Here is a 15,116-nt window from a genome sequence, read left to right as displayed (position 1 = left end):
GGGCGCTGTGACCATTTACAACTAAATCCCATAGAGGTCATCTTTGCTCATCAAAGACGGTTTTCTGTTAATTTGGCATCAATCAAACAATGCATGGGTCATCTAGAGCCAAAAGGCTGTAAGTGGGCAGAGTTAAAGTGATTTGAACGAGTGAGCACATACATGTGTTGATTGCAGTTGTGTGATGACTCTCACCATGTTTGATATAGTTTGGAGTTTTTTTGTAGAAGTTACAAAGGTTTTATTGTATCTAGGGGGCGCTGTCCCAAATTTAGGAAAATATCCCATGGAGCAGTTTGTAGGTTGACAACAATCATTTGCGTGCAGTTTGGTGTGAATTGCATCATGCATGTGTTATTCAGGGACTAATATCTGTCAAGGGGCGGAGCTAAAGCAATATCAACCATTGACCACAGGATTGTGTTGGGTGCCTTTGTGTGATGACACATAACAAGTTTGGTGCAGTTGCGACCTCGTCTGTAGGAGTTATTACAGTTTTTAAGTTATGTAGGGGGCGCTGTGGTGATATTATACAACGTTCACCAACCGTTTGTGCCTCATTGGTTAAAGGGCATGATTGTTGATTGCCATGTTCAGTCTCGTGCAGATCGGAGGCTGTTTGTGGAAGTTACAGTCAAACGTACGGTCACAGCGTCATGCCAGAATTCGCCATGGCATCAAAGCCCCTCCCTTTCTGAAAAGCTATCAGATCTGAATGGTCATTACAGCATCATGAAGACAGTGCATGTCCTTAGTGTCATGTTGACTAAATTAAAGGGGACAATTTTGGGCATTTCACCATAAAACAATAGACTTCCTGTAGTCAGGGGGCGGGGCTTAGGTGATGTCAGCTGTCCACATTGTTCTTGTCTTGAGATGTGGTCAGTGATCACACAGACAAAGTTTGATATAGATCTGATCATGCACATGGGAGTTATTACGTCAAGTAATGTAATGGCGAAAGGTCAAAGTTTGAGACTTAGCCACGCCCACACCTTTCAAGTTATTTAAAATCCGACGGTTGAATTTCTTCCCCTATGTCTTAAAGGTATATAGCAGAAGTTTGAAGGTGATTGGTGAAAAGTGCGACGGGGCATCACTCTCCAAACGACTTGGACCAAAATGGCCGACCTCTTGTGCAACCTTGTGCTCGGCTCCAAGAGACTTTTTTGTAGGTCCAGAGACACAACATTACTGTACCAAATTTCATAATCCTCAGTCAAAGCATGGCTTGGGGCTGACAGTTTTAATGGTCCTGGGGGCGCTATTTCAGAAAATAGGCCACGCCCACCAACTTCTCCTGTCCATTTCTATTGGGGGTCAAACTAGGATCACTCACCATAAACTTTGTGGCGATATCACAATAACTGAGGAAATGAGAGGCAAACATATTTCCATGACATGATGGCGATTTTCGCCATGCTCCCAAAGCCCCGCCATTTTTTGAAACCTGCCAATACAGGACACCAAGTGACCCCAACTTGTCTACTACTATTTGCCAGAGATTGCTAGTGATTAGGTGAAAGGAGTCCAATAGGGAGCTGTGAAAAAAAGAGTGGAGTGGAAACGGGTCAAAGTTTGAGGCTTAGCCACGCCCACACCTTTATACTTATTTAAAATCCGACGGTTAAAATGTTTCCCCCTATGTCTTAAGAGTACAAAACAGAAGTTTGAAGGTGATCGGTGGAAAGGGCGACGGGGCATCATTCTCCAAACAACGTGTGCGAAAACCACTAAATCGAGTACTTGGACCAAAATGGCCGACCTCCTGTGTGACTTTGCGCTTGACTCCAAGAGACTTTTTTGTAGGTCCTGAGACACCACATTAGCGTACCAAATTTCGTAATCCTCAGTCAAAGCATGGCTTGAGGCTGACAGTTTTAATGGTCCTAGGGAGGGGGTGCTATTTCAGGAAATCAGCCACGCCCACCAGATTTTCACATCAGATTTTTTGGGGGGCCAGACTAGGATCACTCACCACAAGTTTTGTGGCGATATCTTTAGAAATGACGAAATGGGAGGCAAACGTATGGCCACGGCGGTATGCCTGACTTCACCGCGCTGCCACAGCCCCGCCCTCTTTTGAAAATTCCCATAAAGTGACGCCAAGCAACCCCCATTTGTCTTGAGTTAACAGCTACAAATTTGTGGTGATTAAGTGAAATGGGGCAATTTGGGACCTATCAGAGTAAAACTTGACCTTTTTGGTCCTGAGGGGGCGGGGCTTGTGTGATGTCATCATCTGACCATTCAATTTAGTTTGTGGGTGGATGACAAATGACCAAAGAATTTTTTGTTACTCTATTCCAATCAGTTATGAAGTTATAGCAATTTATATTTTTTGGCAAGTAGTCAAACTTGGTTGGTTCGCTGGTTTTTGACTATTTAAATTGCGCCCACATTTTCAAACACATCTCTTTTAACAACGGTAGTTTCTGCATCTTGCTTCTGCCCTCCCCCCCTCCCCCTGCGCAGCGGCTGCAAACTCACTGATGCACCTGCAGCCTCAGAGTTCCTGCTGCTCTAAACATTAAAATAATTATTTCATTTTCTGTTCCTCACTTCTGATTACCTTCAGTGGTGCCTGTTTGTTGCAACCACCAGGTACAAAAACTAACTTGTTTTTATGTGACTATTTTTCTGTCCTGTCTGTTTATTATCTTCCTGCATCTCCTCTCAATCCTAAAGAAAAACTGCTACCTGGGTTCATATATATTCACCTCATGAGTTACCTTTGAACTGCAGTTCTAAAAGATCTACCGACTGCAAAAACAGTGGAGTGCGTGCCGGCCGCACCGGTGAGGTGCGTCACCGGAGGAGAAAACAGGTGATGCGCCCCGCTCCACAGCAGCTGAACGATATGAACGATCGCGTGTTAAATTTGTTTTTGAGGTGGCGACACCTGATTTGATAATGTTACTGTGGCCGTGCTCAGGAAAAAGATGTCCGGAGCGCGTCAGCGATCAGAGCTTTGCATGCACAAGCTGGTTAAGGTTAGGATGGGGGTGAGGGGAAGGTTAAATTACAAGAGGGTAAAGGTCACAATTCGGTCAAATGTCCGTTTTATCGCAAGTGTCAGATACTGACGCTGTGGCACAGCACGTCGCCTCCCAACACGCAGGGGCTCGTCACCTGCTGTCTTTTCCGAGGACTTCATCTTGTCGGTCATTATCACGTGACAGAGACTAGTCTATGAAAGGCATAAAAAGTCACTACAGAGCAGTGAAGTCGACTTCACGTTTGACATAGATAGCTTCTTTTACTCCTCTCTCAAACCGTCTATCTTCTCTGTCCAGAATGTGGACTTAGTCATTTTCAAAGGTGTGTCCCTTGTCCTTTGGGTGTAGGTGGACTGCAGAGTCCAGGCTCTCCTGTGTTGTGCTATGTGCTTGTTTAACTACCAGAATAGTTTCTGCTCATTAAACAACAGACAGCTACAGCTTGACTCTTCCATGTTCCAGTTTGAACTGACTCAGATGAACTAACTACTCAGATGAGAAGCTACACGTCTTCAAGAAACCAAAGAAGTCCAGTTGCCTTCATCTGAACCCTTTTGGATCACCATGACCTGGATGACTGAGGACATTCACCAGGACAACATAGGTAAGGAAAAAGTGCAAAGGGCTTACAGGCATGGACAAAATAGTTGGTCAATGAAAGAAAAACTCACAATGCTCACAGAAATAACTTGAATCTGACAAAAGTCATAAAGAATAAAAAATCTATGAAATGTAACCAAATAAAGTCAGACATTGGTTTTCAACCATGCTTCAACAGAATTATTGTAAAAAAAAACAACTGCTGGAACAGACCTGGACCAAAATGACGGTACCCCTAACTAACAATTTGTTGCAAAACCTTTTGAGTCAATCAATGGGACCAAACAATTCCTGTAACTGTCAACGAGACTTCTGCACCTCTCAGCAGGTATTTTGGCCCACTCTTCAAGAGCAAGCTGCTCCAGTTGTCTCAGGTTTGAAGGGTCCCTTTTCAGGACCACATGTTTTAGCTCCTTCCAAAGATGCTCAATAGGATTGAGGTCAGGGCTCATAGAAGGCCACTTTAGAACATCCATCAATTTTTGGCAGAATATCCGGGGTCAGGTCACGGGGGCAATAGCCTATGCAGGGAGGCCCAGACTTCCCTCTCCCCAGCCACTTGGACCAGCTCTTCTGGGGGAATCCCAGGGGGTTCCTTGACCAGTGGAGAGACATAGTCCCTCCAGCGTTTCATGGGTCTTCCTTTTGGTCTCCTCCCGGTTGAACGTGCCCGGAAACTTCACCAGGGAGGTGTCCAGGAGGCATCCTGACCAGATGCCCGAGCCACCTCAACTGGCTCCTCTGGACGTGTAGGAGCAGCGGGTCTATTCCGAGCCCCTCCCGGATGACCGAGCTTCTCACCCTATCTCTAAGAGAGTGCCCAGACACCCAGCAGAAAAAAACTAATTTCAGCCGCTTGTACCTGTGATCTCGTTCTTTCGGTCACTACCCAAAGCTTGTGACCATAGGTGAGGGTAGGAACATAGACTGACCGGTAAATCGAGAGCTTGGCCTTGTGGCTCAGCTCTCTCTTCACCACGACAGACCGGTACAACACCCACATCTCGGCAACACCCACAATCCGGATATGTGGATGAAATACTAGAGAGTTTCTGTGTGCACGACTGTAAACCTAGAGCCATGTTGTGTGAGCAGAAAGCAGAAAATGACGACTCAGACAGAATGAGAGATGTTAGACAATATAGAGAAGCTGTTGGGAGTCTAACATACTTGTCTACATGTACCAGACTTGAGCTGCATCAGATCCCACAGAACAACAATGAGTTAGTGTAAAACACACAGTGAGGTATCTTAAAGGTACCGCTAATAAAGCTCTGTGTTATCAAACATGTGAAAATGAAAATCTAGGGTTACATGTGTATTGTGATGCAGACTGAGCATCAGATAGGGATGATCGTACAGTAGGACCGGTTATTGAGTGATCTTAACTGGGAAGGGACCACTTATCTCTTGGAACACCAAAATACAGTCAACAGTTGCTTTATCTACTTGTGAAGCTGATTACATGTCATTTGCAGCGACAGTGCAAGAGTGTTTTTATTTAACACGGCTCCTTGATGGTTATGAATATGTATTATCCAGGATTTATGAAGATAACCAAGGTGCGATTGCCATCGTAAAGCACCCAGTAAAGAGACAGAGGTGCAAACATGTTTATATAAAATATCATTTTGTCAGATCAACTGTAAAAAAGGGCAAAGTGAGTTTGAACTATTGTCCAACTGAACAAATGGTAACACATGATGAAAAAGCTCGCTACCGCACTGAAGTTGGAAAGGCTTGACCATTTCATGTTTGGCATGAAATGTTAAATAAGTGTTGACAAGCAACTACCTCAGAGCATGTGGGTGTTAGAACTGGTATTATGTGCTCTGGTGTTATGTTTACTACAAATATGTGCTTTGTTTTGATATAATGGATTTAGTGTCAACTGGAAGTGATGTCATTGTGGTGATCGCATAGCCAATCAGTGATCTGTATGGTAAATTTAACCTCTGTTGATGACCAATAAAAACGGAGCTTTAGCGACAGACTGTGAGGTAGAAAAAGAGACGGCTTGGCTAACAAGCAGGCGTTGAGAGTCTAACCAAACTCCAGTGAAACTTATTTATGTGTGATTGTGTCTTTAACAGGGAACCTCTGTGCGACATACACCTCTCTGGGAACCACCAGTAAACCTGCAGTCTGAGAGCGAAGTGCTAGGTTAGGAACGTATGGAACAACCAGGTCACTGATGTACGATGGAGCTTGAATATTAATTAATCTATGTGAAGCACTTTGTGGTTCTATGTCTGTGATGAGTGCTATAGAAATAACATTTACTTACTTACTAGAGCTGCGTGTCATTCACAAAGCAGTGGAACTGAATGTTAAATATGGGACCTAAAGGAAGAAGGTAAATAATAAAGACAAGTGGCCCCCGGACAGGGCCCTGGGGCACACCTCTAATAACTGGAGAGTTGAGTTGTATGAACTGAGAACGACCAGAGAGACATGAGTGAAATCAGCTGAGTACATTATGGGAAATGCCAATGGATGACAACCTGTCTACATGAGTAGAATGGTAAATGGCCTGTATTTGATACAGCACCTTCTAGAGTCCTGGAACTGCGGGAAAGTCGTGCAGTTTGAGCTGAATGTGAGTGCTATGAGTGAAAAAGTCACACAGTGTCCGCCCGGCTTTAGGGGAGTTGGTTACTGTGTTGGCTATGGTCCTGATGAAGTCCTGATGAGTGACTCATTCACAGCCCCTGATTACTCTTAGCTGGCCCAACCGGAGCTACTACACAACAGGGTTACCCACAGATGGGTTTCTTCCTCTTTCCGAATGGCAGATAGTACAAAGATAAGAAAGACGATACTTGCACTAACAGACACTCAAGGCCCTTCCGTGCTACTAGAAGATTATAGACACCTGTGATGATGCCTTGAATAACACGTTCCTTTGGTCATTCCTAGGGGTACCATCATTTTTGTCCAGGCCTGTTTCATGAGTTTGTTTTAATAATTCTGTTGAAAAGAAATGTCTGACTTTCACTGGTTACCTTTCAGAGAATTGTTATCTACTTTTATGTTTCTCAGATTCAAGTTACGCCTGTGACCATTCATCCATGGCAGTTGATTAACAGGCTTCTGCGGAGCTTAATGAGCTGCTGAAAAGATGAATCAAGTATGTTGGAGAAAGGAAACAACTAAAACATGGTGGATAGCGGCTCTCGAGAACCAGGGAAGTTTTTTTGCGTTGAATCCATCCCACTCAAAAGGATTTCAGAAAACGGATTCTTGACAGCTTCAGGACCTTCCAGCATGAGCAGTTTCAGGGCTCAGCCACTTTAAGAATACAAGCTGGAGTTGGCCACGCCCACCCTTCCCCAATCAGGTTGCTATAAGCTCTTATTTCTGGGAGGGGCTCAAGCCTAATTTAAGTAGAACTGATGCTGATCAGAATATCTGTGGCTTCTGGACATGCTGCCCTTCACACCAACTGGGAATCGTGTGTGCACGGGTTCATGTGACAACAGCTACGTGTAGAGAGGCGCCCGAAAACAAAAGCCACACTCGTCTGCTCGTACTATCACACACTGCGAACTGATATTCCTTTCATTAATGATGCAACACGGCTTTTGTTTTGAAATGAACCAGGTACACTTTGGTGCATCTGCATCATGTCACTTCCTGTCTGGCTCATGTCATTTCCTTAACTTCATGAAGATCCACAAGTGGCATCTGGAAAAAGCTGCAACCAAGTGGAAAGACTCTGCTGCTCCGCCCCACAGCCGGCGTGAATGAGGGCAGAGCCGCTGCTCCTCCAGCATGAGAGGTGGTTCTGGTCTCATTCACTTTTGTTAGATAGCTTGTTTATATAGATGTGGGGCGGCGGCCCTCATGGCAGCAAGGACAGTGGGTTTTACAAACATGTCTCATCGCATCAACAGAGGTCTGAGGGTCTGGCCCGTGGGTGCTGATCTTACTTGTTGAGGGTGGAGGGAGAGCCTGAGCGATGGAAGTGGACAATTTGCCACTTGCCATCGCGGCGGTGCCACACCCGGGTCTCCTCTGATTGGGCGGTCCGAGGAGTGCCGTTGGAGTCGATGTACTGAGTCACTCTGATGTAAGCAATGCAGGCGGCCTCGTCACCCACCAGGTGGATGTGGGGGTTCAGGATGGTGGTGTGGACTGGTTTACTGTTTTTGGACCACACTGCCCTCCCACCACACACACACACACACACACACACACACACACACACACACACACACACACACACACACACACACACACACACACACACACACACACACACACACACACACACACACACACACACACACACACACACACACACACACACAGGTTACCAGAGTAAATCGCTCTAATGAGAGGAAGCTCTAAAACCAATTTCTACTCACAGTTTTCAAAGTAAAAGCGATGGAAGTCCAGTCCTTCCACCAAGTTCCCCAAAGCCTCAGGTTCGAAGGCTGTCACAGCCGGGTCGCACATCTTACTGAGGAGAGACAAGATAGAAGGTTGCCGACAGGAAGTAACCCACCAGGGATATGGGAAGAATTCTCTGAAACCACAAAACTTTTATTTTATGGTTCCACCTAATTAAAGACCAACTGTTTTATAAAGGTGGGAAAGTTCAGTTCATACATTTTAAAATTAACAAGTTCATTTCTATTTCATAAACTAGGTTCACAGTTCCAAAAATATATATATAAATGAATTAAAAAAAATATATATATATTGCCCAGGGGCCCATATGGTTAATCCGGCCTTGGGTTTAGTTCGTTTTTAAAGCTCAGTTTTAAGTTTTTCATTTAAAAACAATCATTTAAATATAACAAAAGAACCCGTTAAAAGCACCAGAATGTGGGAAATGACACCTGCTCACTAAAGTCTTTCTGTGGGAGACGCCCAGACCAGCTCCCCATCACCTGATGTCCTCCGTCTGTCTCTGTCCTCAGAGCTGAGGACAAGCCTGGGACATGTAGCTGACATGTCTCAGTCTTTGTCTCTTCTCAGGGGAGCAGAAACTTGTTAGCAGAAGGCTTTGCTGCTCTAAGAGCAGGGACACATAGAAAACATGCACCCACTGTGGCCTTCAAGGACCAGGTCTGCTCTCCTGTTAATGTTCACAATCACTGGTCCTTTCATTTGGTGTGTGTGTGTGTGTGTGTGTGTGTGTGTGTGTGTGTGTGTGTGTGTGTGTGTGTGTGTGTGTGTGTGCGTTCATTCATGTTCCCACTCCCTGTAGACATCCTGTTAGAGTTTATAACACAGGATTTTTCATAACTTGGCAAAATTGATGTTAAAAAATATTTTTCATCTAAACTTTTTTACCGAGCAGCTTTTGGTTCTTACACCTAAAAGTCGCCACTGAGCGACAAAAAAGGACTTTTCTTTTGTGATGAATGCACTGATCTCACCTCACAGCACAATTGTCCTGTAGTCGATCTGAGGTTCACTTCAAAGTCAACAAACAAACAAACAAACAAAGATGGTTGAATGTTACATACGTGTAGCTTTCAAAGTCGCCGTTGCTGATGGCCTCGATGAGCTGCTCTGTGACTTTAATGATGTCCTGCTTTCTCACTGAATCACACACACACACACACACACACACACACACACACACACACACACACACACACACACACACACACACACACACACACACACACACATTAGACTCTCTGGAGCATTGCAGCAGCAGGTCAGTGGATCGGCTGGTGTTCACCTCTGGTATCTTCATCCTCGATGGTGGTGTTGGTGCTTTCAGACGATTCCTGCAAGCACAGAAACGGTCAGGCATCAGCCCTGCTCTGGTTCTGGTTCTGTTGGGTTCATGCATTCTACAGGTGTGTCTGGTGTTTGAACCCGCCACCTGCTGACAGCTGCAGTGTTACCTTCACTCCGTCTGCCTTCTTGTTGCTGCCACTCTTCCCTCCTGAACAAGGGATGAAAACAAAGAGACACAGAAGAACCAAAGTGAGGAAGAAAGGAACAAATGCAGAGAAGAGCAGCAACGGCATCGTACAGACAGCTGCTGCCAATGTTCCTTTTGGCAAACCTGCTGTCCTAAGAGGGCAATACAACCAGCAGCAGCTCACAGGTGACAATTTAAATTTTGGAGAATAAAAAAGAACGGCGAACTGTTTTAGGTTCAGGGCTAGTGACTGTGTTTCCTGTCTCCAGTCTGACGGGCCAAGCGAGCTCTTCACACGACACGTGGGCCACGCTGAGAGCTGAGGCCAAATTTAGGATGAACTTGAGACGGCAGCAGAGCAGAAAGCGTGCACACATTCCTGAGCGTCCCACCGGGACCTCCCAGTCCTCCAGGTCTACAGAGACATTGTGTGAACAATAATCTCTCTTTCAGAAATGGAAAACTTTGTATTGTTGACTTCGTACAGTCAGACAAGCTGCTGGAGCTAGCTGGAGCACACACACTCAGGTTCTGGTTCTGGTGAAGATCTTAGCTGGTAGCAGCATTACACCTGCTGTCCTTGCCACACCTGTGCCAGATGCTCAGGGAAACATCACTTAGCTGTAAAGACTCTGACACTAGTCAGTGACTCGATGCGACCTAATGGGTTCCTCACATTGGAAACTTGCTACTGATTGGCTTAATGACCTGACCTGACCTGTGTTGTTTACTGTGTGAAGGTCCCGGAGACCACTCTGGTCCTGATTCGGTGCTTTATAAATAAACTTGAATTGAATTGAGGTCACAAACCTCTGTTACTCTACTGAGCATGTGCAAATGGCTGCAGATGATTGGCAGAGCAGGTTTGGCATTCTGCTATTTATGTGCGTGAGCAGCAGCTGCCACGCCCTGCAGATTCACACAGGCATGTGTGTGTGTGTGTGTGTGTGTGTGTGTGTGTGTGTGTGTGGGGGGGGGGGGGGGGGGCATTTGTTCCAAGTGCCCAAAACGCCCTTTTTTCTGTCTCCGTCTGTTTAAACCATCCACAGCTGTCCCACAGGTCAGGCACTAGGACCGTGTAGAAGGCCTCCAGCTGAAGCCTATTTTCCCTGTAACGTCCAGCAATGGTCAGTTTGTAGGTACTGTTTGACCATTCAACATCCGGTCCAAAAGGAGACACAAGACTGCATGTGTTCCCTTTAAATTGGCCTGCCTTCATCCAACCAGCTGGAGCTCAGAGCCTCTCTGCAGCTCTGAACACATGATAACGAAATGTCAACAATAATGTTCTCTCCTCAAGGTGCATCCTTATCGTCCTACAGGATTCTTCATGCCTAACACTCGCGGCTCGAATCAGTTGCTAAATCAAATAATGATTTCCTAAGTTAAATATGAACTTCTAACTTATAAGCTAGATAATCATTAAATAAATGTTTGTTTATTGCTACTTATAATAATTATAATATAATGAAATGTTTCATTAATCTGTGCTCAATAACTGAAGTTTGAAATGAATGTTATGTTATGATTACAGTGATTGAAATATGTTTCAGCATGTTAATATGACGAGGTCATCACCACTTGCACTCACACAAGAACAAAGTAAGGTTAAGTTAAACTCATGACACATAGATAGCCTTTACCCCAGATCAGAGCCTCTGGATCAAGGAAGGTGTTTCTGAGTTGTCTTGGTAATTTTCCTCAACATGCCAACCTCTGGTTGGCTACACAAATCATAACATGAGAACATTAAAACTGGACCACTCTGGTGATTCACCACTCTGGTGATTCAGCAGTTCTAGAGAAAGCTTCAGACCGGCCATCTGAAGCAAGACCCTCTTTAACCCATTAAAGCTTTTGACATGTCATCAAAATCTTTTTGCACCTGCGAAGCTGATACAGCAAAACAGTTCCTGCAGAACAAGCTGATATTGTTCAGACTCCTTAAGAGTCCCAGACGCGCGGTTCCATCCATCTGTCATGACCCGAGACATCTCTGGACTGAAGGGTTGGTGCCACGGTATTCTACAGCCCTTCGGTGCCAGAGGTCATCTGACCTCTCTGACCTTTGGATCCACCAAGAGGGTCTCCGAGAACGGGTGAAGTAGACACACAGATAGCGTCTGATGTGCTTTTGATAATAATCAACTTCATAGCTTAACGCAAACCCAAATTCTTTTACATCCAGAACTCAGCTCTCCTAGACACGGAAGTTCTGACAACATTGCATTCACATCTAGCTCCATCCATCACAGTAAATGTTAGTTAACTTGTCATGTTTTACTTGTTGGTAAAATAAATTCTTACTTTTATAAACGTGACTCTTTTCAAAATCAAAACAAAGTGTTTACAATCCCCCAATAAACAACGAATCCTAGAATCTTCTGATTAACACAGTAAAGACTAAGGAGGTTGATATTCTCTATTTAGATAGAGTATCACAGCTTATTGGTCATAAGTAGAGGTAATATATATATATTGAGCTCTTAAAGGACTCAAGTCCTAAACCCTACATCCCTCAGACCTGCCCACAAGCTCACTGATTGGATCTGCCACGTCATACTATCGTTGTCTGGCTGTCGGCAAGAGGTCACGTTTATCTACCTCAGAGTTTTTCTCTGCCTGCTTCACATCAGCTCATGATCACATTAACATTTGAGTCCGTGGTTAGAGAGTGTGTGTGTGTGTGTGTGCGCGCGCGCGTGTGTGTGTACGAGTCATGGTGGATGGCTGCTTATACTGAGCCAGGATTCTCTGAAGGTTTCTTCCTGTTAAAAGGGGGTTTTCCTCTCTACTGTCACTGCATGCATGCTTAGTATGAGGATTGCTGTAAAGACTCTGACACTAGTCAGTGACTTGATACAACCTGCTGGGATCCTTATACAGAAAACATTTTACTGTGTGAAGGTCCTTGAGACAACTCTTGTCCTGATTTGGTGTTATAGGAAAAAACCTGAATTGAATTGCTGTACTTTGTCATTAAGTAGTCCCAAGTTTAAAATGGTGCCTGTGATTACTTTGTTACTATTTATTTTCACCTACAGTCCTACTGATTATTTAGGTCACCAAGCAGAACTGCGATCACTGCCGAGTGATTTTAAGGATGTTTTTACTCACAATGCTATTTGGATCTATTCACCTACTGTGTTTCATGCTAGGCTACAGCTAAAGCAGTACAGCTGGGGTGTTTCTCAATGTCAAGGAACCTTGCCTTGATGTCTTGCCTAGGAGATACGTCATCAGGAGCCGCCAAGACGCGTTCCAATCGGTTCTAATGTTCATGTTCTACCGAGGCGTGTTTAGCTAGCTGAGCAAGGCCACACGGGAGGTGTCTTGTAGCCTAGCCTTGGTCAAAAATTACCCACAATACACCGCAGTATTTTCAAAAAGATGGCGGACCAGAAGCTGGCAGCTACTTCGGGGACAATTTTCAAGTTAAAAAGTAAGTCAGCTAATTTAAAACGTTATTTTAGATCCAAAGAAGTTATCTATTGTTGGTTAGTTGCTTAGTAGTTGCAGCTTCGGTGGCCAGCGGGTAGTAACTCACTTATATTTTTAATTTAATAAACATATACACAATTTAAAAAGTAAAAGTCTCGTTATATATTTATATTGAAACTAATACATATAAAATATAACATTATCTCCCGTGTCACGTGATGCAAGTCTGTTCCATTTAACCGTTTTCGTTGACCGAGGAAGGACAGTGTCCTCGTAGGCAAGGCGCCTGGCCTTGCAAGACATCGCCTCGCAAGGCAAGGCACCTTGACATTGAGAAACACTCCTGATGTAACGAGGCGGTGGTTACTTTTAATAGATTGTCAATAGAATAAAAAGGTATTCAATAAAATGTAATATTCCATAAAATATGGATCATCAATATTATTGACCGTTTAATATTGGATTGAAGATGAAACTAGGAACTTTGGTTAATCCAGGAAAACAAGACTATAAAAATTTGACACAGAGACAAAAATGTTTCCACTTGTCTAACTGTGGGAAATCTATCATCAGACAGAATTAAATTTCTATCCTCCTCTTTTACAGATGTGTCCCCACCAATATTTACAGGTCCCTCGTGTCAATGTAATAATTGTCCCAGGCATTTAGCACTCGCTACCCCCTCCATGCTTTCATAGTGATTGGAGATAAGTGTGCAGCACTGTGCTGGATGCATGTGTGTTTTCCTTTTTGCTGTTTGTAACACCGGATCGCCTGACACCTCTTCAGTCAACCACATAGTGCACCACTTTACATGCCCAGTAACGCTAGAGGCGTTGCAGCGATGGGAAAAGTAATCATTAGATTACTCTGTTACCTAAAAAATAATACTCCCAACACTGATGGTGACACACAGAGAAAAATACAACCTACCACTGCCGTGGCTCCCATTACATGATGGTCATGGTGTCCTTTATTTTTATTTGTGAAAGCTAGCTACCCTCCTCACAGGCTGACATAGTGTAAACTATCAAATACAGGCCAAGCTGTTACGATGTAACTTCCTTCCAGCATGACTGAGACTAAAAATTCTTGCTTATGATCCTTTAACAGATCAGAACCAACCATTTGATCTACACATGGAACCTGTGATGATGTGAAGTGTGAAATAAGTCTGCAGATCTTACCAGAAAAGTTCCTTGTGGCCAACATGGTGGTGAGAATGGCTCCCTGGGGGTGTGTGGAGGGTGGGGGTGGGGGGTGGGGAGAGGAACATGAAAAAACACCTTAATCATCATAAAACAACAAATATATTTTACTGGTCCAGGTAGTGGACGGGTGTTTTTACTCTAAAACCTTATTTCAGTGTTCTACAAGACATTATATAACGTGGTCTAACCCCACTTCACACTGGAAGCACCAGCAGTGCAGAACGGCAGCGGAACGTCACCATTTCCCACTAGGGTGACCAGATCCCAACTCATCTAACATGGGACAGAGACTCCTCAACGAGGGACAGAGACTACTCAACGAGGGACAGAGACTACTCAATGTAGGACAGAGACTACGCAACAAGGGACAGAGACTACTCAACAAGGGACAGAGACTACTCAATGAGGGACAGACTACTCAACGTGGGACAGAGACTACTCAACGTGGGACAGAGACTACTCAACGTGGGACAGAGACTACTCAACGTGGGACAGAGACTACTCAACGTGGGACAGAGACTACTCAACAAGGGACAGAGTCTACTAAACGTGGGACAGACTACTCAACGTGGGACAGAGTCTACTAAACGTGGGACAGAGACTACTCAACGTGGGACAGAGACTACTCAACGTGGGACAGAGACTACGCAACGAGGGACAGAGACTACTCAACAAGGGACAGAGACTACTCAATGAGGGACAGACTACTCAACCTGGGACAGAGTCTACTAAACGTGGGACAGAGACTACTCAACGTGGGACAGAGACTACTCAACGTGGGACAGAGACTACTCAACGTGGGACAGAGACTACTCAATGAGGGACAGAGACTACTCAATGTGGGACAGAGACTTCTGAACGTGGGACAGAGACTACTCAACATGGGACAGAGACTACTCAACGTGGGAAAGAGACTACTCAACGTGGGACAGAGACTACTCAACGAGGGACAGACTACTGAACGTGGGACAGAGA

The 15,116-nt window shown here is 44.6% G+C and overlaps 1 protein-coding gene and 1 long non-coding RNA gene across 2 annotated transcripts in view; one reads left to right on the top strand and one right to left on the bottom strand.

Moving 5' to 3' along the window:
- camk2a (calcium/calmodulin-dependent protein kinase II alpha) overlaps window positions 1-15,116 on the bottom strand; it is a 56,308-nt gene that overhangs the window by 4,100 nt on the left and 37,092 nt on the right. Inside the window, exons 12-17 of the mRNA XM_054730998.2 lie at window positions 14,118-14,160; window positions 9,470-9,510; window positions 9,301-9,349; window positions 9,080-9,155; window positions 7,970-8,064; window positions 7,532-7,760 (exon numbers count right to left, since the gene is read on the bottom strand). Of these exons, the coding sequence (XP_054586973.1) occupies window positions 7,532-7,760; window positions 7,970-8,064; window positions 9,080-9,155; window positions 9,301-9,349; window positions 9,470-9,510; window positions 14,118-14,160 (533 nt within the window). The remainder of the gene's footprint in view (window positions 1-7,531; window positions 7,761-7,969; window positions 8,065-9,079; window positions 9,156-9,300; window positions 9,350-9,469; window positions 9,511-14,117; window positions 14,161-15,116) is intronic.
- Window positions 9,255-14,146, top strand: LOC139072160 (uncharacterized). The gene is made up of 3 exons (XR_011521755.1): window positions 9,255-9,675; window positions 9,759-9,902; window positions 14,044-14,146. It is a non-coding gene; the product is annotated as an uncharacterized lncRNA (long non-coding RNA).

The sequence above is a fragment of the Nothobranchius furzeri genome, chromosome 10, assembly GCF_043380555.1.
Source record: "Nothobranchius furzeri strain GRZ-AD chromosome 10, NfurGRZ-RIMD1, whole genome shotgun sequence".
NCBI classification, from domain to species: domain Eukaryota; kingdom Metazoa; phylum Chordata; class Actinopteri; order Cyprinodontiformes; family Nothobranchiidae; genus Nothobranchius; species Nothobranchius furzeri.
Note: the sequence above shows the minus strand (reverse complement) of the source record. Positions and strands in the feature narration are given on the sequence as shown.